This window comes from Leptinotarsa decemlineata, unplaced genomic scaffold (assembly GCF_025532065.1).
Source record: "Leptinotarsa decemlineata unplaced genomic scaffold, Ldec_3_MD MMD2_P_RNA_scaffold_12, whole genome shotgun sequence".
Classification (NCBI taxonomy): Eukaryota; Metazoa; Arthropoda; class Insecta; order Coleoptera; family Chrysomelidae; genus Leptinotarsa; species Leptinotarsa decemlineata.
The window spans coordinates 11,557,491-11,583,572 of record NW_027412526.1 but is presented as its reverse complement, the minus strand read 5'-3'; the positions used below and the strand labels follow the sequence as shown (position 1 = coordinate 11,583,572).

General features: G+C 33.0%; 1 protein-coding gene across 1 annotated transcript in view; it reads left to right on the top strand.

The window, feature by feature from the left end:
• The window catches only part of Tif-IA (RNA polymerase I-specific transcription initiation factor RRN3 homolog Tif-IA), a 34,502-nt gene extending 10,713 nt beyond the window's left edge, over positions 1 to 23,789 (top strand). Inside the window, exons 4-7 of the mRNA XM_074174211.1 lie at positions 3,763 to 4,242; positions 10,660 to 10,838; positions 19,586 to 19,844; positions 23,227 to 23,789. Coding sequence (XP_074030312.1) covers positions 3,763 to 4,242; positions 10,660 to 10,838; positions 19,586 to 19,844; positions 23,227 to 23,413 — 1,105 coding nt within the window. The 3' untranslated portion in view covers positions 23,414 to 23,789. The remainder of the gene's footprint in view (positions 1 to 3,762; positions 4,243 to 10,659; positions 10,839 to 19,585; positions 19,845 to 23,226) is intronic.
• Positions 23,790 to 26,082: the final 2,293 nt, after the last annotated feature.

The window sequence follows — 26,082 nt, the reverse complement described above, 5'->3', positions numbered from 1 at the left end:
GATGCCCAAGTTCTCCATCAGGACCGGTCTTGAATTATTTTATTTTTGTTAAGATAACAAAATGAAGAAAATTTTAAATATTACTAGTGAAAAATTACAATTGGTTTAATTATTAGAATAATTTGAAATATATTAATTTAAAAATTTAAATATCAAATTTTTATTTGAAGTTCATTGAGATGTAGTTTTCATTATCAGAATAATATCAACAACATAGAGAAAAAAACCCTATTAAAAAACAGTTTTTTTTCTTAAAAAACCAGTTGGTTTAAACCTTGGTTCAAACCATGGTTTCAAGCATGTTGGTTTGACCTGCCAACCCTGGATATAAGTTAACCTTTTTGTCGACAATTCACTGATGTATCACTGATAATTGGAATTTTCTAAATTAAATGAGGAAAAAAATGGGTAATTCGTCTAGTATTTAGCTCTCTAATATCAAGCTTCAGTGAAAACGAAGTATACAAGGCACTAAGGTCGCTCAAACCTAAAAAGACCACTGGTCCAGATGACATTCGAGCTTTCATCCTAAAAGATTGTGCACTTGTGCTTGCTCGTCCTCTATCTATACTAATTAATATCTGCTTAAGATCGGCTACAATACCAAGGATCTGGAAATCATCAAAAGTCTGTCCCATTTTCAAACTATCGGCCTATCTCTATTATTTGCAACTTTGCAAAGGTTTTTGAGATTCTGCTGGAGCGATTTATATATCGGCATGTAAGTTGCAATATATATATATATATATATATATATATATATATATATATATATATATACAGTGTCACCGATAAAGTCCGCATCAAATGGGAAACTTTTTTATTTATCGTTTTATGTGAAATTTGATTCTGGCAGTAGATTTTGCTTAAGAAATGATGTCAAATGGCGTCTACAAAATAGGTCACGTGATTTCCTTAACCTGTCAAAATTGACATTTAAAAAAAGAAACATCGAAAAATGACATTATTCTTCAAAATATCCAAAAATATCAAAGGATAAAAACATTTTCTTTTGTAATTTTATACCCACACACCAAGTTTCAAACCCATAATAAGTATTTTATATTTTAACTATTTTTCCGCACTCCTGCTTTTTCTACTTATCAAAATTTAAGCACATCTGTACTAAATCATTTATTTTAACTAAACTCGTCACCGAATTTCTTTTTTTGTAATATAATAATATTTTAAGAGCCTCTTTGATGTTAAAAACAAATTTTGAAAAATAAAAGTTGTCAAACTTGATGCAAAGTTCATCTAGTTTCAACGGAGCTTTCAAAACTATACAGTACTTGAGTTTTTTAATGAGCAAATGGCCTCACAATATGAATTAGAACAGAACGGAACATTAGGAAACATCATTTCGTGATTCTTGAAGCCCATTCAATAAAAGAAAAAAACTCATAGTATTTACATTTACCTACTCCGCTAACAACACTAATTTAAAAAAACTGGGTAGGCTGTGAAAAAATATGAAACTACATAATGTGTTTTAGAAAACGTCACTGTCACTGAATAAATTAATGCCCGTTAGTTCAATGTAATGTATGAAAATTAAAATAATATGTTATCTTTACAAGAAAAAATTGAAATTGTGCTAATTTGTGGTGAAAACACATTGCATCGACAAGTGGCTGATATTTTTAACGCAAGACATCCTGGTAGACATGTACAGCAATCCACTGTAAGTAGGATTTTAAAAAAATTTAAACTGACTGGTTCAGTTGAAAATACTTTTAAAAAACGTCATAATCCATCACGCAATAATGATGAGGTTCAGTTGGCTGTCTGCCTGGATGTTATCGAACAGGGAAAATCAAGTATTACCAATATTGTAGATAGAACTGGCGTTAAAAGAGAAAGCAAGAGCAATTTTACATAAAAATAAACTCAAACCCTACAAACCCAAATATATAAATACCTTAAAGGAAAGAGATTTCGATGTTCGACTAGATTTCTCTTTCTGGTACCAAGGAGAAGTAGAATTAAACAGAAAATTTCCTTACAAAATCCTATGGACCGACGAAGCTACCTTCACATCGAACGGCGTAGTCAGTTCCCAGAATTGTAGGTGGTGGGCTCAGGAAAATCCTCATTTTGTGATAGAATGTCGGGACCAATATTCATTTAAAACAAATGTGTGGTGCGGTGTTTTAAATAATCAGGTAATGGGACCATTCTTTTTTAGACACAATTTAACTTCTCAGGATTATTTGCAATTTCTAAATACTGAGATCAGTGATATAGTGGACAATATGCCGGTTGAAATAAGACACAGTCTGTGGTATCAATGTGACGGGGCTCCTATTCATAGTTCAAGACAAGTCAAAGAGAAACTATTAGAAATGTTTAGGGGCAAAGTTATTGGGCGAAATATGGGCAAATATGGCCGCCTAGGTCGCCAGATTCAACCCCACTAGATTTTTTCTTGTGGGGTTACTTAAAACAAATCGTTTATAAACAAAGACCTTTTCGTGACGTGAATCACCTAGAAACTGTTATTAGAAACTCTATTTTAAACATAAACCCTGTGAGTATCAGCAACTCAATAAAAGATGTATCAACAAAGACAATTATCTGCATAGAACGCGATGGAAGACATACAGAAATGTAGTGTATTTAATGTCGTGAGTCTTTTTTTCGTGTTTTTTTGCTATTAGGTATAGGTACATGTTTATTTTCAGTTCTTTTTAATTAATTAAGATTAAATTCCACTGTATTTTTTGTTAAAAAAACAATAAACACTCTAAGATATTGTTTCCTAATGTTCCGTTTTATTCTAATTCATATTGTGAGGCCATTTGCTCATCAAAAAAACTCAAGTACTGTATAGTTTGGAAAGCCCCGTTGAAACTAGATGAACTTTGCATCAAGTTTGACAACTTTTATTTTTCAAAATTTGTTTTTAACATCAAAGAGGCTCTTAAAATATTATTATATTACAAAAAAAGAAATTCGGTGACGAGTTTAGTTAAAATAAATGATTTAGTACAGGTGTGCTTAAATTTTGATAAGTAGAAAAAGCAGGAATGCGGAAAAATAGTGAAAATATAAAATACTTATTATGGGTTTGAAACTTGGTGTGTGGGTATAAAATTACAAAAGAAAATGTTTTTATCCTTTGATATTTTTGGATATTTTGAAGAATAATGTCATTTTTCGATGTTTCTTTTTTTAAATGTCAATTTTGACAGGTTAAGGAAATCACGTGACCTATTTTGTAGACGCCATTTGACAATAGAGCCCAAACTGATGTTATTTACACAGACTTTTCTAAGGCCTTCGACAGGCTTGACCATGGCATTCTACTAAACAAACTAGTAGCCTTTGGATTATCTCCATCCTTGATCGCACTCTTTCAGTCCTATCTACGGGATCGAAAACAATATGTTCAGCTCAATGGTTTCAAATCTACCAATTATGTTATGTCGATAATTCTGTCAAATACAGATCCCGAGCTTGAGAGTTACAAGCATACATAAGTACATACATACAGGTGAAGCTAATATGAAGCGTGTAAAAATAATTGTTATTCATTCAGTTCAATCTCTCCAGTGTTACAGAGTGTAACTACTCATATATACTTTATTTAATATTACTGTATTTCATTGTCAAGAGAAGCTACCCGTTTATGAATAAATAATTATTTGGGGTGATGTGTTATTACTATCAGTCAAGGTGTATTTTCAAATCTAGAGGCTAAACTAGAAATATACTTTCAATACTCCAACGATAAAACATTGAAAATAATTTGTTTTTCAGATTGATAATCATGGATGTGAATGCTCCAAGAGAAGAAATTGAAAAATTCCTCAATGCCGACGAAGAAATGTTCTCAATGGACGATGATGCCAAGTCCGTTAAGACATCAACAACAGCTTTCACTCAAGTCGACCGCCATGCCTTATCTCACGCTTTAGACATTTGCTTGGAGAAAGTTTTCAATTACTTCAAATCCAAATGCTACGATAGTAACTCTGGTGAACCAAATTGGGAACAAACCAAAAAACTATACCACGACATGATTGTGATTTTTGAAAAAATCATCCTACCTACTTATGATACTCACCACGTTCAGTTTATAATGTTTTTGTTGTGTTCTTACAATATTGCGGTGACAGAAGCTTTCTTGAATTTCTTGTGGAAGAAAGTTTGTAACCCTAATGTAGCCCCCGTCCTTCGTCAAGCATCTGTGAATTATATTGCCAGTTTACTAGCCAGAGCAAATTTTATACCATTGACGTAAGTACATTTTTTTAACGAGAATATGATAAAACTGACCGATACTTGATGAAAATCAATTATAACATATTCAAAAAACACACTTTAATGTGAGATTTCCACTGGACAGTTTTAAAAACCGAGACATGTGTTTCGGTATACAACAGCACCTTCAGGCGTCACAATACAGTTTTTATTTAACTTGCAATGTTAATCACCTGCAGTTATTCTCAATCCATAAGCATTTACCTTGGATAACAATGCATGATTAGTTAAATGGACGTCACAAGATGGCGGGAAAATTTTTTATGCACTCCCACGACATTGGTATCAAATGATGGGGTTCAAATGCGGAAACCAAGATGGCCGATATACCAATTTTAAAGAATTATAACTCTGAAAAGGTTTGAGATAGATTGGTGGCGCTTGAACAAATGTTATAGGAGTCGACAATGCAATAATGATCCATGAAATAAAGTGAACAGACTAAGGAATATGTCCAGTGATAACTATATCAAAGGGAATTAAGAAATCCATCAATTTATTACATTACACAATTTATATGATATAAAAGCTTATTGGGACATTTATTTAGGTAGTTGAACAAGAGTATGATATATTGAACAAAAGTCATTTTTTGTGGAGGAAATTAGAGTTTTTTATCAACCTTCTTTGGAGATTTTCACCTGCCACAATATGAAAACGGTATTGGATAACTTCATACATGTGTATAAAGGACAAACTTGTTAGTTCTCCCCCATAAGTTGCTGCGTGAACTCAAAATATTTTTCACAAAGGAAAATGTTTTATTTATCAGTTACTTGTCGTACAATTTTGCCTATCAAAAAAAGGGCTAAGAAATTATACAGATACTTATCTGCAATTATTTTCAAGTGATTTAGCTGAAATTTTACATACACGTTTAATTTGGATAACAATTAATGGTTAGCTAAGTGACGCATTTAACATTTAATACGGCGGACTGGCCAAGATGTCAAACTGTATATACAGTGCGGCCCATATGTATGGAATAAATTCATTTTTAGCGTTATTATGTACTATGTGAAAAAACCCTGAAACCCTTAAATTGACAATTTACAGTATGCATCCCTTCTGAATTATAAGCACCCCCTCAAAAATTTTAAATACCAAAGGGGGTCGTGTGGCACCTTGTTGGAAAGGGATTTTGGTCCTCTGTTCAGCAATATAAAGTTTTTTAAGTTTGGTGCAATCATAACTGAGAAAATTGATTCTTAGGATGTAAAATTTTGATAATGAAGATACGTAGAATGAAGATAATAATGCCTCATAATATTTAGAATGTATTTTTCAATGTACTTTACAACTAAATTAAATGTTAAAAATGACCACCATTAACTTCTTGACAATAACAGAGGTGATTTTGGAATTCTCGTACAACATTTTGTATGACCTCGGGGGTTATTTCATTAATTTCTTGCGTTATCCTAACTTTTAAATCAGCAATATTGTTTGGTCTATTAAAATATACTTTAGATTTTAAATAACCCCATAAGAAGTAATCGAGAGTAGTCAAATCGGGGGATCTAGCCGGCCATTCGATCGTTCGACGTCTTCCAATCCACTTATTGGGAAAAACCTCGTTTAAATAATTTCTAACTGTACGTGCAAAATGCGGTGGAGCTCCGTCTTGTTGGTAGTAAATAGTTCGATCTATCTAATTTGGATGATTAACATCAGGAAAATGTATTTGCAATGTAGACACTAAAAAGTTAATAAAAAAATCTAGAAAAACCTCAACATTAACAGTGCCCTCAAAAAAAATAGGGCCAATATTTTTACTGTTAATGATACCAGCCCAAACGGTAACTTTTTTAGGATATTGAGTGTGAGTCGCACACATCTAGTGAGGATTTTCTCTGCTCCAATATATACAGTTCTGTCTGTTAACTGTTCCGTTTAAATGAAACGTCGCTTCATCAGAAAACACTATTTTGTTTATGAACTGCAAATCTGCGTTCATTCTGTCCATCATCAATTCCAAGAATTCTTGCCTTCTATCAGGATCATCTTCATTTAACTTCTGAACCAACTGAACTTTGTAAGGGTGGTATTTTTCTTTATGCAAAACTCTCACATCTACATCATTGTCGGCGACAAGTTCTCGAGTTGTCTTATGCGGATTTTCCTCAATCTCTAGAAGTATATCTAACTTTTTTTCATCAGTAAATTGAACATTTTTACCTGGTTTTCCAATATTTTTTACATGTCCAGTTTCACGAAACTTTTTTTCAATTTTGCTAACTGTAGACTGAGACACGTGTTGACCAGGGTATTTATTATTAAAAATTTCACAAACCTCCTTTTGAGTTCTTGTTTTATTACCACAACCAATCATAATTAAAATGTCTATTCTTTGAGTCTCGGACAAATGAGCCATAATTTAATTTAATACGCCCACAAATATACTGTCGTCTTTTAGTAACTTTAAATACCTAAATGACAGCAGCCTACTAGATTCATATCAATTGTTTATTTGGCTTTTTGTCTAATATTTTAGTATCTTCAAAGATTTTTTCCAGGATTCAAGGTTAGTTAGGAGCGTGCTACAGGGATGGTCTGTTTTATAGATCAGGTTATTGTCAAGAAGTGAATAATGGTGGTCATTTTGAACATTTAATTTAATTGTAAAAATCAATTTTCTCAGTGATGATTGCACCAAACTTAAAAAACTTTATATTGCTGAACAGAGGACTAAAATCCCTTTCCAACAAGGTGCCACACGACCCCCTTTGCTATTTAAAATTATCGAGGGGGTGCTTATAATTCAGAAGGGGTGCTGGAGGGGGATAATATTTTTATACTGTAAATTGTCAATTTAAGAATAAAAATCGACCTGTTTCAGATTTTTTCACATAGTACATAATAACGGTAAATATAAATTTATTCCATATATATATATATATATATATATATATATATATATATATATATATATATATACTTTCAAAAAACAGACAACCGATATGGGTTGTAAATTAATCTCAGATGAAAGCAAAATGATATCTGTTATGTAAAATTGGAAAAGACATAAATATTGTTGTAAACCATTTCCTTAGATACGGACATCAAGTGATGCTTTTGAAGAATATTTATATTTAGACATACGTGAGGCTAACCATTTCTGTACATAATTGTTAGGATGTATTTGAATTTAGGAACAAATAGCAAAATCGTAGAATAGATAGTTTTTGTGATATTGAAGTTGAAAATTTGTAGTTATGAAAATTGAGAGTTGGTAACTAAGGAAAGTAAGAGATTTTCAACTTTTTTATCAACAACGGGATTCTACTCAAGGCGACGAAGGTGAACGCCACAAAAATTTTTGTCTCCAAAAATTGAATAATATCATAATAGAAAAGTTAGAAAATTCAATATGAATGTATTGAATACTAATAATTAGAAGTAAATATAGTGAAAACCAACCTGATAAACCAGATCCAGTCCAATTTCCAGTTCCAAAGGTTAGAAAACCCACACCACACAAAAACATTGGAGGAAAACCAGGTATTTACCTATTCCACTTCAAGTATAAAATATAAAAAAAAATGACCAAGAACAAAAAACGGGACAATTGAATCAAATATTGAATCCGGAAATTTCGATTGCAAAACAAGTCACAGTGACACTGAATTATTAACTGACATTTCACAGACAAATAGTGCGTTCTGATATTCACAATAATTGGTTCGGTGTAGGCTTGGAACATTTTTAGAATTAGTTAATTTTCTCTTTTGATAATTTATATATTTTGAATTTAACGCGCTGCAGAAACAGGCTTTTGGTAGTGATAGTGTTAATGAACGCACTGTTCGACGTTGTTTTGCAAAATTTCGTTCCTGAGATTTTAGCCTGGAAGATGAGCTCCAAAGTGGTCGACCTATAGTAATCCAGGACGAAGATTTAGGGACCCTGGTGGAGGCTGACCCATCACAAACGGTGGGTGAGATGGAGGAAGAACTGGGCGTTAGCTTCCATGCGGTTATTTTATGGGCTAAAGATAGATAGATAGATAGATAGATAGATAGATAGATATCCTTTATTCTTTGTAATAAAAAACCTTTTCAGGTGTAGAACATGTCAATTATAGTAAACATTACAGAAGTAGTAGAAAATCATGAGGCAGTATCATTAATATTGGTTAAGAATATAAATGGCCACAGATGTATGAGTAACAAGGTTATCACAGTCAATATACTTAATGTAATATCATATTAGATACAGAACACGAACATATACATCTATATGTAGGGTTCAAAAGAGACTTAACTACATCACAATGCAGAATGATAAGACATGAAATATTCAAAGCGAACAATATCAGTTCAAATTATAATTGAAAAATTCTTCCAGCTAATAATAAGCTTTGGAGAGAAGCAAAGTTTTCAATTTATTCTTCATGATCATAGAAGACAAAGTTCTGAGAGATTCATCAACAACTTCAGGCACATTGTTAGTGCAAAGAATGTAGTAATGGGCCCCACACTGACCCCTGGGGTACACCTCTTACGATATATAGCATTTCCGATTTCATCAGATTTCCATCAGTATCCCTTTCAGTAACACATTGCTGTCTATTTTTCAAATAGGACGTAATTAGTTCGAGTGGCAGCCCTCTGATACCGTAGAACGACAGTTTTGTGATCTATAGTCTATGGTCAACACTGTCAAAAGCCTTGGACAAGTCCAGATTGACAGCTGTTGTAGCCTTTTTACTATTGATAGATTCAATTACCTTACATAGAGCTTGATAGTTAGATCGAGTAGTAGATTTTCTTCTAAAACCATTCTGAATATCAGTTAGAAGATTATTATTCTCTAGATATGTTATCAGTCTATTGTATATTATTTTTTCAAAGATTTTACTAACATTTGACAATATTGCAATGGGCTTATAGTTGATTATTTCATGTTTATTTCCCTTTTTGAAGATAGCTTTGACATGCGCAATTTTAAGATTATTAGGAAAAATACCTTTCAAAAATGATAAGTTGATTATGTGTGCAATAGGTTCACATATCTCATATGCTACACTGCTTTACTATTTAAATTCAGACTAGTATCATAAACTTCTTTTGAATCTGTTGGGAGAAAGAATATGCTTTTATCAAAAGATGGAGGCTCTAATTGCTCTTATTTACACTATTCAAAGCTGTGTAATAAAGAACAGATTCACCTCATTTAGAGCTAGTGTTTTATTAGTTTCATCTGGAGAAATGTTTTCCGATATTGACATAGTGTCCGAACTAGTAATAGATTTGACCAGATTCCATACTGCCTTGGACTTATTAGTGGACGTTTGAATGTAATTTTTATTACAGCGTTGGAAAGGTCAGACAGCTCGAAAAGTGGGTTCCCCACAGATTGAACAATCAACAGGGATTGTCACGTTTTTATGTTTGTACGTCGTTGCTTTTGCGCAACCAAAACAATCCTTTTTTGGATCGGATCGTCATGTGTGACAAAAAGTGGATCCTCTATGACATCAGGAGGCGTTTAGGACAGTGGTTGGACACCAATGAGCCACCCAGGCACTTTCCAAAGGCGAAAACCCACCAAAAAAAGAGCATGGTTACTGCTAGTGGTCAGCGGCTGGTGGTCACCGTACGAATATTAAACGAATTGAGCGCTGAAGTTCTGCCTCACCCACGATACTCCCCAGACCTGTCGACAACAGATTATGATTTTTTCAAGCAGTTCGATAACTTTTAGCTCCTTCGCCAATCAGGACTAGGCAAAAACGGCCTTCGACGATTTCATCGAATCCCGAGCACGAACTTTTTCTACTGACGGAATTGATCGACTTGTGATAGGTTGGCAAAAGTGCACTGATTCAAATGGCACTTATTTTGAATAAATTAAATAAATATTTATTGAGATATTACAGTTCATTGTAGACTCATAAAAGTTTTGAAACAACCTATTATATTACTCGATCTTAATACGAGTAATTCTGAGATTTTTTTTCATAAACTAATTCTCGCGACAAGCATATAAATTGTGTAAGATAATAAATTGATGAATTAGAAATAATTTAAAGTTTATATTTTTCTGTTTGGAGCATGTATACATAAGTTTGTTTTTGAAAATTTTTTATTATTATTAATTCATTGAATATACTGAGGGTGAATCAAACTGAGCAATTGTATTTTTTTTATAATTTCATTTTGTTTTGTATAGAAGTGTAATATTGCCAATAAATTGAAATATAAAAATGATAAAAAAATATATAGTTTTCACATCCCTCATTTTCCGTTTATCTGTCAGATTTTTTTTATAATGCCAAACACTGAACTATTTTTGCAGGCTGAAGAAAGTTTAATGTAGTGAGTTGAAAATTGTAAGAAAGTTGAAATATGTATGGTTCAATGTACTTCATTTAGATTTTTTCCTTTTCAGAATGGTAAAAGGTACTCTGCAGCAACTGGCAGAATGGATACACTCGTATATATCTACCCAAGATGGCTTAGAATGCGTAAATTCTGATTTGAGAGTACACCAAGTGTTCTACAGTGTATGTCAGGCACTTTTCTATATTGTATCATTTCGACATAAAGATCTCGTCAAATCCAAAAAAAGTAAGTAATTATTTTCTTTTTATTCTATTTCAAAAGTTTTGTCATTTAACTGTAATATATCGGTGAATACTTATTCAATTTAATCAAAATAAGCGTCATTTAAATCAGCGTACTTTTGCCAACATAACACGGCTCGATTGATTCCGTCAGCATAAAAATTGTATGATCGAGATTCGATGAAGACGACTATTCGATGATGTCGACTAGGGCCGTTTTTGTCTGCTCCTGATTAGCGAAGGTTCCTCCTATGTTAACCGCTGCCTTCTGCTGACTGCTGAAGTAATTTTTGGTACATTTTATCGATTTCCTCACAATAGTACTCTGCTATGCAGAGTACTAGTTGCAGAAAGTTATAGTGAATCACATCAGCCGTTGTTGACCAGTATACAGTAACCGGTGTCCAACCCCTGTTCTCAATGTCTCCTGTTGTCATATTTTCATCACAGGTGACGATCCAATCCAAAAAGGAACGTTTTGGTTGCGCGAGAACAAAAAAAAACACCTCAAAACCTAACGATTTCAAATCGTGGGGCACATACTTTCCGCAACATTTTAAACCATCAAAAACCGCATGGGAGCTGACGCCAATTCTTCCGCCATGTCATGCACCGTTTCTGATGAATTAATTTCCACCAGGGTCTTCAAATCCTCGTCTAGATTACTGTATGTCAACCACTTCGGGGTTTATCTTCGAGGCTAAAATCTCCTGAACGAAATTTGGCAAACCAACGTCGAACAGTCCGTTCATTAACACCATCATTGCCAAATGCCTGGTTAACTTTTCAGGCTATTTTGGCAGCGCTTTGATTCAATTTGAAATCGTAGAGAAAAATTGGCCGATAATCGCTCAACGACATCATATGTGGAAGAACATTTTCGTAGTAAAACTATCGTTTGTCTGCAGAAAATGAACTTCGCCCTTTATTTTCAGAAATGTTTTTTTTTTTTGCATACAATGTTAAAATCTATATGTATATTATTTGAAAATAATAAAGACCTTTATTATTATATATAAGCTGAAAAGAAACAAAAAATGAAAATTTGGAAAAAAATTCTCTATCGATTAATTATTTTTTTATTGGTTTAAATATGACAAATCCATTTGAAGTCAGAGTGACGTTGTTACCCATGTGATACACTAGTCAGCTTTCATCAAAAAGGCTTACTAATCCCTTAGATATACAGGCTGATTCACGGTGGATGGCACATTAGACGTTTCTGGTGAACCAGACAACGGATCACTTTGAAAATTTAATGGAGGGCATATTCGGACATTCTCTAGCCAACTAAAATATTTTCGACAATGCGGTGTTGCCGCTTCTATTAGAAAGCAGTAGCAACTTTGATTTTTCAAATGGAACACTCTGTATATAATATTATTTTTGGAATCTCCAACAATTGCCCGACAACTTTTCTTGATATTTCCCTATACCTATCTGTTACCGTTTTCGAAATAAAAATTAATTTCAATTTTTTTCTTCAAAAATCATGACTTCTAAAAATGCCGATATCTTTTAGTTAAGAAGTACTATGATATCGAAATTTGGTTTGGAGTTAGGTGATACTTGGACACTTCCCACACGTCAGTCTAATCTCCGTTACTTCAATACAGGGTGGTAAAAAAATACAGTTTTTTCGTTTGCTTGAAAAAGTTGCTGAAATTTGATTATTTTAAATGGAACACCCTGTATATTATTGAAAATTCGGAAAGCTGCTGAAATTTGCTTTCTTTCTATGTATATCATACCTATACCTAACTAGTCAAGTTTCGGACTTATGAACATTTATTTGTGAAAATGTCCCTTCAGAATGGTATTTCCATTCGGTATTTGGTAAGCAGGTCATGATTACTATTTGACAGTAGCGTTGTGACATTCTCCTAATAATATCGACATTTTCGTCACTTCAGAAGTTGCAAATACCTTCAAAACGATGGAACAAAACTATTCAAACGAAGTTCTTATGAATTTGTTTATTATTTTTGGACAGTGTGACAAAGTTATCAGCAGAACATGTAGAAAGTTCAATGAAATGTATCCGAATCTACCGCCAATGAACCTCAAGAAATTTATACGAATTCAGAACAATTTCAATATGTTTGGATAAACTTTAAAAAAGCACCAAGAAACTTGAAATTGGAAATATTGATATGAATAATTATAAAAAAGTAAAACAATCATGGTGAATATTTCAAAATATGTTCGAATCGCTGGCCGTTCTCTTCCAAGCACTTTAAAATGCGGGTGTTGACTGCTTTCGTGGTGGCAGATCTGATTTCATTGGGATCCAAATCTTCAAATGTTTGGGCAATCCTTTCTAACAATTCATCTTTCGAACGCACGGGTATTTTGTAAACTTTTTCTTTAAACATTCCCCACAAATAAAAATCTAATGGATTAAGATCGGGTGATCTCGCTGGCCAATTCCATGGTCCCAAGCGCCTCATCCACCGATCGTCAAATAGTCTATCCAGTTCTGTGCTCACTTCTCTTGTGCAATGTGCAGGAGCTCCGTCTAGTTGGTACCAACAGTTTCGATAATCTTCGAGTGGCAGATTATCCACGAAACTGTCTACAGTATTCTCCAAAATATTCAGGTAGCTTCTGGATGTTAATGACTCCTCGTATATCACGTACCTCAATTTGTTGTCCATCAACATGCAGAAGACATTAAAACTAAATTTTTCTTGAAATCCGGCTTCTTTTGTGACGTGAGGATTTTCACTGGACCAATAATGACGATTTTTTCTATTGAAAATCCCTTCTCTCGAAAATTTCGATTCATCAGTCCAAATAATTTTATTTAAAAAAAGTGGATCTTCTTGAATGCGTGTCAACAACATTTCACAAAATTCTTCTCTCTGTTGAGGATCTTGAGGCTTCATTGCTTGAATTTTGGTGAATTTATAATCATGCATTTTATGTCTTCGCAAGATTCTTTGAACCGATGAATATTTTATACCCAAATCTTTTTCAGCACTTCTTATCGATGACTCGGGAAATGCGTGAAAATATGCTAAGACATTAATCTGGTTGTCTTCGAAAGTTACGGGTCGAGGCAAGTTTTTTGGTGCTTTTAAAGTTGATCCAAATGCATTGAAATTGTTCTGAATTTGTATAAATTTCTTGAGGTTCATTGGCGGTAGATTCGGATACATTTCATTGAACTTTCTACATGTTCTGCTGATAATTTTGTCACACTGTCCAAAAATAATAAACAAATTCATAAGAACTTCGTTTAAATAGTTTTGTTCCATCGTTTTGAAGGTATTTGCAACTTCTGAAGTGACGAAAATGTCGATATTATTAGGAGAATGTCACAACGCTACTGTCAAATAGTAATCATGGCCTGCTTACCAAATACCGAATGGAAATACCATTCTGAAGGGACATTTTCACAAATAAATGTTCATAAGTCCGAAACTTGACTAGTTAGGTATAGGTATGATATACATAGAAAGAAAGCAAATTTCAGCAGCTTTCCGAATTTTCAATAATATACAGGGTGTTCCATTTAAAATAATAAAATTTCAGCAACTTTTTCAAGCAAACGAAAAAACTGTATTTTTTTACCACCCTGTATTGAAGTAACGGAGATTAGGCTGACGTGTGGGAAGTGTCCAAGTATCACCTAACTCCAAACCAAATTTCGATATCATAGTACTTCTTAACTAAAAGATATCGGCATTTTTAGAAGTCATGATTTTCGAAGAAAAAAATTGAAATTAATTTTTATTTCGAAAACGGTAACAGATAGGTATAGGGAAATATCAAAAAAAGTTGTCGGGCAATTGTTGGAGATTCCAAAAATAATATTATATACAGAGTGTTCCATTTGAAAAATCAAAGTTGCTACTGCTTTCTAATAGAAGCGGCAACACCGCATTGTCGAAAATATTTTAGTTGGCTAGAGAATGTCCAAATATGCCCTCCATTAAATTTTCAAAGTGATCCGTTGTCTGGTTCACCAGAAACGTCTAATGTGCCATCCACCGTGAATCAGCCTGTATAGCAAAATAATTCACTTCATATTTTTTTTTTATAGGTCTAAATAAAAGTATGTCGTGCCATATGTCTATCTTATAAGGATAACTTACTATACTAATTTTAATGTTTAAAATGTTCAAAAATGGTTTGCTTCAGATCTTTAGAGGCATAAACAGTATTTACGCTGTGCATATAACGAGGTCTCAGCAACGACTGCAACTACTACGAGATGTAACTTTTGTCCTCGAAGTCAACGCACATACCACTGGAGATGTCTGCCGCAGCGACAAACGAAACGTTTTGTACTTCTGGCTACATTCGACTACGGCCCACCAGCCCAGATTTTGTTCTATTTAATCGTGACTACGGCTGTGAAAACCAATGTTCTTATATTTGCTCAAGTGATTTTTTCTTGTAGAAGATAAACAATAACGAGTTTAAAATGAAATGCTATCGTTTTGAGCCCTTGAAATTAACACTTACCTATTGCAAAAGATGTATGAACATTCATTTCAAAAATCTGACATAGGGTAGCGAAGTTTAAAAAATCCTAGTCCCAAATTCAAGCACCAATGAATTCGCAACTAGTTATCAAAATTAAAAAAAGTGAAGGTCATTGTCTGATTTAATGTTATGTGTTTTTGTGGCTCCATCACTCAAAAAATATTTATTCTACTTTGTCTTGGTATATATTATTCAATGGAGAATTTTGTTCTCTATACTTTGATACATTTTTCTCTACGAATTCAAATCGAATCGGAGCGCTGCCGAAACAGACCAAAAAATTAACCAAGCATTTGGCAATGACAGTATTAATGAACCTACAGTAATTCAGGACGACGATTTGAAGAGCTTGTTGGAGACTGACTAATCACAAACGGTTCGTTGGATAGTGGAAGAACTGGACCTCAGCTCCCATGCAGTTTCTGATGGTTTGAAACGTAATGGAGAGGTCTGTTCTTTGCTTTTGGACGAACAAAACAATCCCTTTTTGGATCGGATCGTCAACTGTGATGAAAAGTGGATCTTTTATGACAACAGGAGACATACAGGATAGTAGTTGGACACCTGTGCCGCCCAGGCACTTTCCAAAGGTGAAAATCCACCAAAAAATGACCTTGGTTACTGTCAGCGGCTGGTGTTATTTACTATAATTTTCTGCAACCAGGCCCAACTGTCTCAGTAGAGTCCTTTTGTGAGGAAATCGACGAAATGTACCGAATCCTACTCCACGATAAGACCTTGCGTTTGTTTCACGAATCACCGTCTGAAAACGAAACAAATAGAGTATCAAAGTTCTCTCCATACTCTCCAGTTCTCTTGCCAACCGACTACCATCTTTTCAAGCACTTCGATAACTCTCTCATTGGTAGAACCTTCACAAATCAGGACCAGCCTTCGTCGACTTCTTCGAATCCCGAGCATTGTTGTGCTCGGGATTCGAGAACAACATTAGTTCGGACTTCTATTATCTGATTATATAAAATGATTTGAAATTCCTGAAAGAACTAATAAAAAAAGAATAATTAAAAATGAATAGCTGAAAATAACATTTATATTAAGCATAAAAAATTAAATAAAAATAAAACAATTGAACAAAAAATAAAAATAAAAAGTTAAGAGATTCTAAGCTAAGTTACTTCACGAATTTTTGATTAATATTATACACAATCGTCTTCGGCTGTTTTGAAACAACCTAATACCTTTCATATGAAATGTCACAAGACCCCCTTTTAAGGATCTTCATCCCTGAAAAAAAAGGAGTCGGAAACGATTTTTCTTATTCTGATTGAGGAAAGATTGTATGAGTGTATAAAGGAAAAATAATAAAAAAAATATTTTTCGAAAATTAGATGAATAAAAAGTATTCTCTCTCCCATTTTTGGGCATTTTTCTTCAATTCCACCATCAAAACTAACGAATATTTTGGTGTTATTCCATTTTGGTATTGAAGCCTATCATTTTCTCAGTTAAACGACTTTCTCATTTTTTTTTAATGTTTCCTTTATTTTGTTATTAATTTAATAAGAATGTGTTATTTATACGAATTTGATATCCTTGCATTATGCATTTCGAAATGGGAAATATCAAATTTTATCAAAGTCAACTAATAAAGTTTTGCTTCAGCCATCGACTAGTGAAAACTTATTACTTTCGAATCTGGAGTCAGAATAGTAGATGAATTTCTTTTAAATGACACGCCCGTCAGGTAGCTCCTCCCACACGTCTGGTGAGGGAGAGAGAGAGTATCATAGAGCCATTGTAAAATGTAGCACAGGGTCGGATTGAGAATAGGAAAAGATAAAAGTTATTCTGACCGAACGAAAGATTGAAATATTAAAATTTCTACAATAACCAGATAGTTTTCAACTTACCTATCTGTATGTTTGCGTATGTACACGTTTGTATCAAATCTTACAAGTTGCATACACATCAGCGAAATTGAATTATTCACGATTGATATTGACTTATATTGTCTAACCCTTTATATGGAATCAGACATATTACTTAAACTGTGGACCTTTCCTGCAAAATATTATATTCAAATCATTCAATTTTAAAAATATATCTGGCAGTATGAATTAATTTTGAGGAAAAATATGAGTAATTTACCCCGGAGAGCCCTAGATGAATTATTTTTGAGGATCGGACTGTGAATCATAAAATCTTTTCGTCATTTCGAACTAATGCTGAAAATTGATATTGTGAAAGGACCCTAACTTGAAAGACAAAATCTGATACTTGATTTCTCAATTTTTTATTCATAAGTATCATCTGATTTTCTGAACACCCGCTCATGTTTTCGAAAAAATAAATTTTGAACAGAACACGACTATAAATCACAAAATAACCCATAGCCATCTTCATGCTGCTATTTTGAATTCTTGAAATTTGATGAAAAACTCATTATCTTCAACCTCAAAATACCAGTGTTATATATAATTTGACAATTAATAACAAAACTCGTTTGCCATCTCGAATTTCTGAATTCCAACAGAAAAATAACTATCTTCGAACCTTAAAGCCAGTCTTCCATAGAGCCCGACCAGATATCACAAAACTAGTCCGCCCTCTTGAATTTCCGAAATTCAATAGAAAAAAATCACGCCTAGAGACTACAAAATACCAATTTTAAATCGAATCGGTCCATAATCACAATACTCGTCAGACATCTTGAAGCCGCCATCTTGAATTCATTAATTTTAACTAAAGATTCATAATGTGCGACCCCGAAAACCCCATTGTACCAAATATGAATCGGATAACACAACTTGTCCGTCACTTCGAATTCATTAATTTTGACAATACATTTATACTCTACGAGACCAAAAAAATCCACATACTAATTTCAAATCGATTCGTACCATAATCACATATCTCGTTCGATATCTTGGAACCGTCATCTTGAATTCGTTAAGTTTGACAAAAGATTCATAATCTCTGACCCCGAAAACTTCCTTATAGCAAGTCAAATCGGGCCCTAATCACAAATCTCGTCCGCATCTTGAATTTATCAATTTTGATTAAAGATTCATAATTTTCAAATAATCTGCAATTTTCGTGCAAACTTTGAGATCAACACGAAAACGAACATGTTTTACTCTAAAATGTAATTTGGAAGAACGAACACGTCGGCGAATAAAGTTCGGCCCTGGAATGCCCCGGCCTGGTCAAGTTAGAATTAGGGAGGAGTTTGTATTTATTTCATCGGGCGAAATCGCACTGCCATCTGGCGGTATACGTTTTCGTAACTAAAGGCTAAAGACACTTAATTTGATAAAAAATTGATAGCGCCCTCTCGGCGGCAAGTGGTGCCGCACTTTTGGCTGTACTATCAAATAGTACTGAAAATTATTTCTTTTTAGAAACATTTTGTCCAACTCTAATATCTTACCTATCTCAAAAGTTAAGAGACGGGGGGACTATTTACGTCAGCTCTGTATTTAAGAGCCTTACATATAGATCAAAATACTTGATGGATTAATGAAAATGATTTATAGTGCACATTGATAGTCTGATACTTGTTCAAGTCTTGTATGGATTTAGTCGTGTTTTGGTGGTATTGATATCCTCCCATTTTGAATTTAATGAGTATAGTCAAATCTCACCCATTCAAACATCTTTCTTTATGTGTAAGCAGTACCTTAAACAGTTCAGAACATGTTTGCAAACACTCTCGGCGGTGATCTTTTGAACCAAATTCAACCATGATTAACCAAATTTTTGAATACTCTTGGTTTATCTGAGAGTGTACTAGTTAAGTAATTTTCTGATTGATTCGGCCCTTACTTGATGAAGATCCATAGTAATTTCATAAACTATATATCACGACATATTTCGCTGACACAGCATCTTCCTCAACAGTGATTTGAATACTACAAGTTGCTTCTTACCTAAACCTCTAGAGTAGAGGTAGAGTAGAGGAACCTCTAGAGTAGAGGTTTAGGTAATTTGATGGAGGTAGTCGCAATTGTTACCTGTGGTATATAAATATTAGCGTAAGAAGCAACTTGTAGTATTCAAATCACTGTTGAAGAAGCTACTGTGTTAGCGAAACATGTAATATATTTTTCAAATAAAGTTTGTGGAGATCAAATCATTAGGTGTAGTTTATGAGATTAGTTGAGTAATATTTTCAAATGTACTCTTCCATTTATTACATTCTATGAAAATATTTGATGAATAAATAGTATTTATTCTAATTCATTTTATGACGAAGTTCTTCTTATATTGTCTTGTATTAATAATCTCTTGTTACAGGTATTGTTTTTCTTGAGAGTTTGAACATGGCGAAGATGGTTACAAGCAGGTTGAACCCTTTGAGGGTTTGTCAGCCAGCAGTCGTACAGAATTTTGCAGCTATTACTAGGAAGTATCAGTTGGCTTACTGCTATACAGTGATAGATCACAATTCAAGAAATGTATTGCCAACAATATATCAAAGTGCCAACGGAACTGTTGTCATGTCCAATAACATTTTAGATGGTTATTATCCATTTGATCCGTTTGTTTTGGAAAGGTAAGTACTTTTTCCAAACTTCACCAGTCAAACTGGCATTTTTCATTATGAAAAGTTGATAATAATACTTTATTCAGTTCAGAAGTGAAATGAAAAACGATCTATGCTAGGGGGGTGCAGAATTCTATTCTCTGGTATCGAATTTTCAACAAGGGAAATATTTCAGTATAAAGATTTTTTATATTTACAAAAAAGAAATGTCTATGTTGTGTTTTGATATTATGCACGTTCTCTTTACACAAATCTTTTATAATGTTAAAAACAAACAAACATAATCCAACAAAAGACAGCTTCCTCACAGTCATTTTTGGGTTGTTTCAAAAGTTTTGTCCGTTTGAATGTCATGTGTTTTTGTAGCTCGTATCGCAATAAATATAAATTGTAGTGTGCCGTGGTATATACTGATCGATAAAGAATTTTGTACTCTATATATTGATGCTGTTCAATTTTTTACACATTTGAATTTTTTGCCTTTTAAATCAAATCAAAATATACTTTATTGTCCGAAGATTTGCATCTTATTCACAGAGTCCAAGAAATTCCATGTAGATATAGAAAAAGTTCTAAAAAAGTATAAATGTATATATAAAAAAAAGTTCCAAAAATGTATAAATGTAAATATAAAAGAAGTTCTAAAAATGTATAGATAAAACACCACAGTGACAGTACAAAGAATAAGTTATTAATTTATTGTTGAAAGGATTCGCTACAATACTCTTCTAAACTAGAATAGGGTCTATCAACAAGTAGGTTCATCACCGCTTTTTTGAAATGAATGTTGCTTAGATTTGCAGATCTCATTTCTAATGATAAATGATTGAACAACTTACCAACGTTATAGTATATGGAATCGTTGATAAAATTCGAAGTTGGGATGGGAAGTCTAAAGGTATAATTGCTATTATGAGTAGCATAAGAAGTAGAACAAAAGTTGAACTTCGATTTATGTTTATAAATAAGGCAAACCGTCTCTATGATAAAAAGTGCCATGACTGTTAAAATTTTATTCGTAGTGAACAAGTTTCTGCACGATTCTCTGGATTTTACTTTACAGAGACATTTAGTGTCCTCTTCTGTAATATCAATACAGAAGAGAGAAGGGACGAATTGCATGCTTCCCAACATAGTCGAGATTCAATAAGTGCATTGTAAACGGTCTTTGCGATATGGAAACCCAACTCATTTGAAACCACTGTGACTGCATAACATCCGGAAGAAATCTTACCCTTGAGTTGGTTTAGGTGTTCATCAAATTTTAGCTTATTATCAATGAATACACCAAGAAATTTTGTGTTTAATTTATTTTGTAATATGGCAGCGACTATTGGATTTTCATCAAGTGAACATTTGAATGATATTATATTTGTTTTGGATTCATTGAGAGAGAGAGAGAATTTGCATCACACCAGCTCTTCATCTTCAAGTCGGATGATAGATTTATTTGACTGTTTTACAATAAGTTTACAGCATGTCATATATCAAAAATGGTCATAGAGAGGCGTGCTATATATAAATCAATAAAAAAAACTTTGTTACATTTAGTTTTAAAAGGACAGCACAATATAGTATAACGTACACATTAAAAATATGTTGTAAAGTAACATACTTCACAAATATGAAATATATCAGTGAAGGATTATTGTTCAATATATTAATCGATAGATTATTAACTATTCAAAAATTCATTCATTGGACTATTTTACTGGCGCCTTATTTGGGGGACATCTTTTTAGGGGAAACAATTCGTTACAAGGTTATTGTAAGTACTAACCAACCAATCGGCAGATTTGTTAACATCGTTACCCAAATATTAAAAAAAAAATGCCAATTTGCTTTTCTTATCAGGTCACTGAACATTGCTATTGATTTTTTCGTCATCTCTCTTCTGTAATCTACTGTTGTTTGCGATCCGTTTAAAGGGACGCTTATGTATTGGCCCATGTGGTCTGACAGACAAGGATCATATATTCCTACGGTACGATTTCCGTCAATATCTGTAATTATGTTATCGATACAAGTTGCAGATTGGTAGGTAACTCTTGTATCTTCTTGAATAGTAACTTCTAAATCAATAGATTTTAAGAGGGATAAAAACAGTAATAATTCAGAAGATTTTGATTTAAAATTGATATTGAAGTCACCAGTTATTATTTTATTTAGCTCCACCGAGTTTTTTTCATTCCACAATATTGTAGTATCATCCGCGAATAGAGTGAAACTACCAGATATGTCAATCATAGAGATGTCATTCATATATAGCAGAAATAGAATAGGGTTTAACACAGAAACGTGTGGTACACCAGATTCAATGGCCCTGTTCTCTGAGAGTTCCGTTGTCCTCTCCATTTGATTCCGACCTGAAAGGTACGATTCGAACCAAGGGTTCGTTACACCTCTACATCCATATTTATGAAGTTTTTATAGTAAAATTTTATGATTGACGCAATCAAACGCCTTTGAAATATCGCAAAAAATTGCGGCGGCTACTTCACCAGCATTGAATTCAGAGTAAATTTCATATAAAAAAGGGAAGATAGCATCATTTGTATCTTTTTTTGCCTGAAACCCAAACTGGTTTTTGCTTATAATAAATACAGTACAGTAAACGTACTTTGACTAATTTCTCAATAATTTTTTCTAAAAGTCAGTATTAAGGAAATAGGGAGATTGGAGGGACTATCCAAATCACCACCTATATGTAGTGGAATGACAACGGAAGTCTTTATTAAATTAGGATTTCAAATTCAAATTGAACCAAAGCGGTGTTGAAACAGCCCGATGAATTAACCAGATAACCAGCATCATTATGACAATCATAATGATCTCCTGAGAACGCTAACTTGGTTAGCGAAAAGCGCGTCGAGAGACCTTAATTTTAGGTCTGGTGTTGGGAAAGTGTTTTCAATAGAATTACGTGTCGACAGAGGTTCCAATACGAACTATCAATAAACAGCTGTCAATTTCAACTATATCCTTAGACTATTCCAGAGAAATATTTTTAAACAAAATATCAAAGTGCAACTAAAATGAATGTATTAAGTGGGAAACTCAACCTCTTGGAAAAACCAAAATGCCTGAAAATATTAATTACAAAGTTTTCAGTAGAAGTTGCAACAAATTAATTTTGAAAAAGTATTTTATAGTTTAAATTTAAAGAGGTATATTTTTAGGAAATATTTTTTTTCTTCCAGTTCGTATCTGAAAGTTACATACATTCTTCTGCATAAAGATGGAGAAGTAGAAAGCCAAAACCTTTTTTTCCTAAATATTTTATAGTATATCGAAGCTTGAAGTACTATAATTTCTCATATGAATAATGGAATATTACTTACCTCATAATACTTTATATTTTCAAGGAAACTTACAAATTATTCGATTTCAGGTCTGGTAAAAAAATTCACCCATCCTACCGGGATTACGAAGAAACAGAAAGCAACAGGGAAACAGAGCAGTCGGATGCTGCTGAAGTAGATGACTTTCTTTTTGGTCATGAGGTCTCAAGTCCGCCTAAGAGTAGATCCCATAAGTTTTCATATGGCAGTTCACCCGGCTTCAAATTCAAAATATGAATATTTAGTGTGTTGGTCTTCATTTTTGGTAAATAGCTTGATGCGTTTTAGAGGTTGTTTCTGAAAGAATTTTTCTTATTCTTTGCATGTTTTGCTGGGTTTATCATTTTGCTATTGATTATATGCCCTCTATCATTTTTCCTTAGTTGTCCAATTGTCATTCTTTATTTTGCCTAGAATTTTTCTGTATTGCTGGTTTCCTAACTAGTGTTTCAGAACTGATCTCTCAAAATATTTGAACTATTTGACAACATTGTTGACACACACTGAAGTGTTTTGAAATGAAATCTGTGATTATGTACATGTGAAGAGATATTTTATATCTTGGATTTATTTAATGTATTATTGATTTGGTTAATAAAAACGTCAAACAATATTCATGTGTTCTTATTATTTCAGGGTAGTTTTTGAAGCTGTGATTTTTAATTTTTTTTAGACATGGAAAAAAATTTTTGGTAAAGATAGTCAACTCTTCATCAATAGTCAACTTTCATCAATAAATGAAAACTTGCTTATATTTTAAGTCATTGTTCAAGTCATCGTTGAATCATGGATCAAACTTTTTTGTCATTTTGCTTTCAATTTTGAAAAAAGTTATGATAACACATTGTTTTAAAGAAACATTTATAGAACAAAAAGTATATGTGCCAAAATATCACGAAATTTTTTAAACATTGTTGCTTCAGATATGTTTTTTAATATGGAAGTACTTGATTCAATTCCACCGATAAACTATTGTGAATGATGAAATAAGAGTCCAGTTTTTACTGACAATTGCTCAGTTTGATAATTATGGGTATCTGCTTTGACTCTTTGTTTGAAGGTGATTGACAATGTTTCATGATGAATTTCACTAATTCGGATTTCCATTGTCTACTATATAAAATGATTAGAAATCCCTGAAACAACTAAAAAAGAAGAATTAAAAATGAATAGCTGGAAATAACAATTATATTAAGCAAAATAAACCTGAAATTAAATAATAGTGAAATAGAATACAAGTAAAAATAGAACAATTGAATAAATAAAAAAAGAAAATAAAAAGTAGAGAGATTCCAAGTCACGTTAGTTCATGACGTTTCGATTGTTAGTATCTACAATCGTCTTCGGGTGATGACTGGACTGATTCCTCCGAGAGATGACTATAGGTCGTTCGAGTACTTTCACTTATCCCTGCTTTCCATTTTCCGCTTCACTGGTTCAACGGGAGTTAGCCACTTTTTATTTTCTTTTTTTATTTCATTTGTGCTATTAAAAGAAAAATTGTTTATCTCATAGACTAACCACTTTAACCTACAAGTATTATACATTTTTGAAATCAGCTCAAAGAGGAGTATCCAAATTTTACATAAAAAATATGAGAAGTAATTTAAAAAAAAAGGATGATGCTAGGGGTAAGGGGGTGGCTTTTCCAGTAAGTTTAAATAAGCCATAATGCTTGCCCCTTCCAACATAAATTGACGTGTTTTTGAATTTTTCCTAAATACCAGTATTACAAAAGTTATTAAAGGTGGATACTTTTATCTGAAAAGCACTGTATATACAGAAATACTGTTGCAGTTTCTCTCATTTCTGGATAGACTATAACAACACAGTTTCGTGGGTTGTGGGTCTCTACTTTTGTCAGTGTGATCAGTTTTTTCTAATTGGAAAATTTCCCTGAAATTGAAAGGAGCTTTCCTGTGTTATATGATAACTTAAACTCTCCATGACTGTCTCTTTTTTCGTAAATACTCATTTATTTCACTTTTTTTTTTTGCTGAGTTTCTTCATCCTCAAATTCAGATTGTAAATCGAGAAGATGTTGCTGGCTTGCTGTCATCTTGCATACTGGAAGAAGTGATATAGATTTGGGTATGAGTTGTGGGTTGTGTTCAATATGCACTGCTATTAAAAAACACGTATGTGGGCATGTACTTAAGAGGAACAAAGCAAGCTTGCAGACAAGAAAGTTTAGACATGCTATTTTGTGTTTTAGACAATGGTGTGAGCTGTCAGAAATGAATCTAAAAGTACCCTTGTGAAAGTACCCTTCAAAACTTCTTGCTCACTTCAACAAATGTTAGGTAACCCTATAGATAGGAGGAAGGAAAATGAAAAGTCGGAAATATATGGAATGATATATGACAAAAAATATATCGGCCAAACTGTGCGAGCCATTGAAACTCAGTGTAAATGTTATGGAAATGAAAAACTCGAAGGATCTTTTTATCAAAGTTGTCGTTGGTCTATGTTTCCATTTCAAATTCAACAATTTTATAAGTGAAAATGAGTTAAGAGAATGCATCTTCTTCAGTTCAAATGTTCTAAGGTACTGCTACAATAAATTGATATAAAAGACACAGAGAAGATTGTTTCTTTACTATTTCAGTGGATTTTTTTTGTCAAAAACATAAAGATCATCTGGTCATCAAAGTATTTATTTATATCCAGAAACTAAAATGGATATTGAACAAGTTATCAAAAAAGTTTGTATGAAAAAATCGTCCGGTATTGATGAAATTCCTGGTCATGTTATTAAAAAGGTTGCCAATGCGATTTCTGAGCCTTTGACTCATATAGTTAACTCCACTTTCATTGAGGGGAGGTTTCCTGATGTACTAAAAATGTCAAAGGTTTTACCAATATACAAAAATAAGGGCTCTGGATCTGACTGTGCATCTTACAGG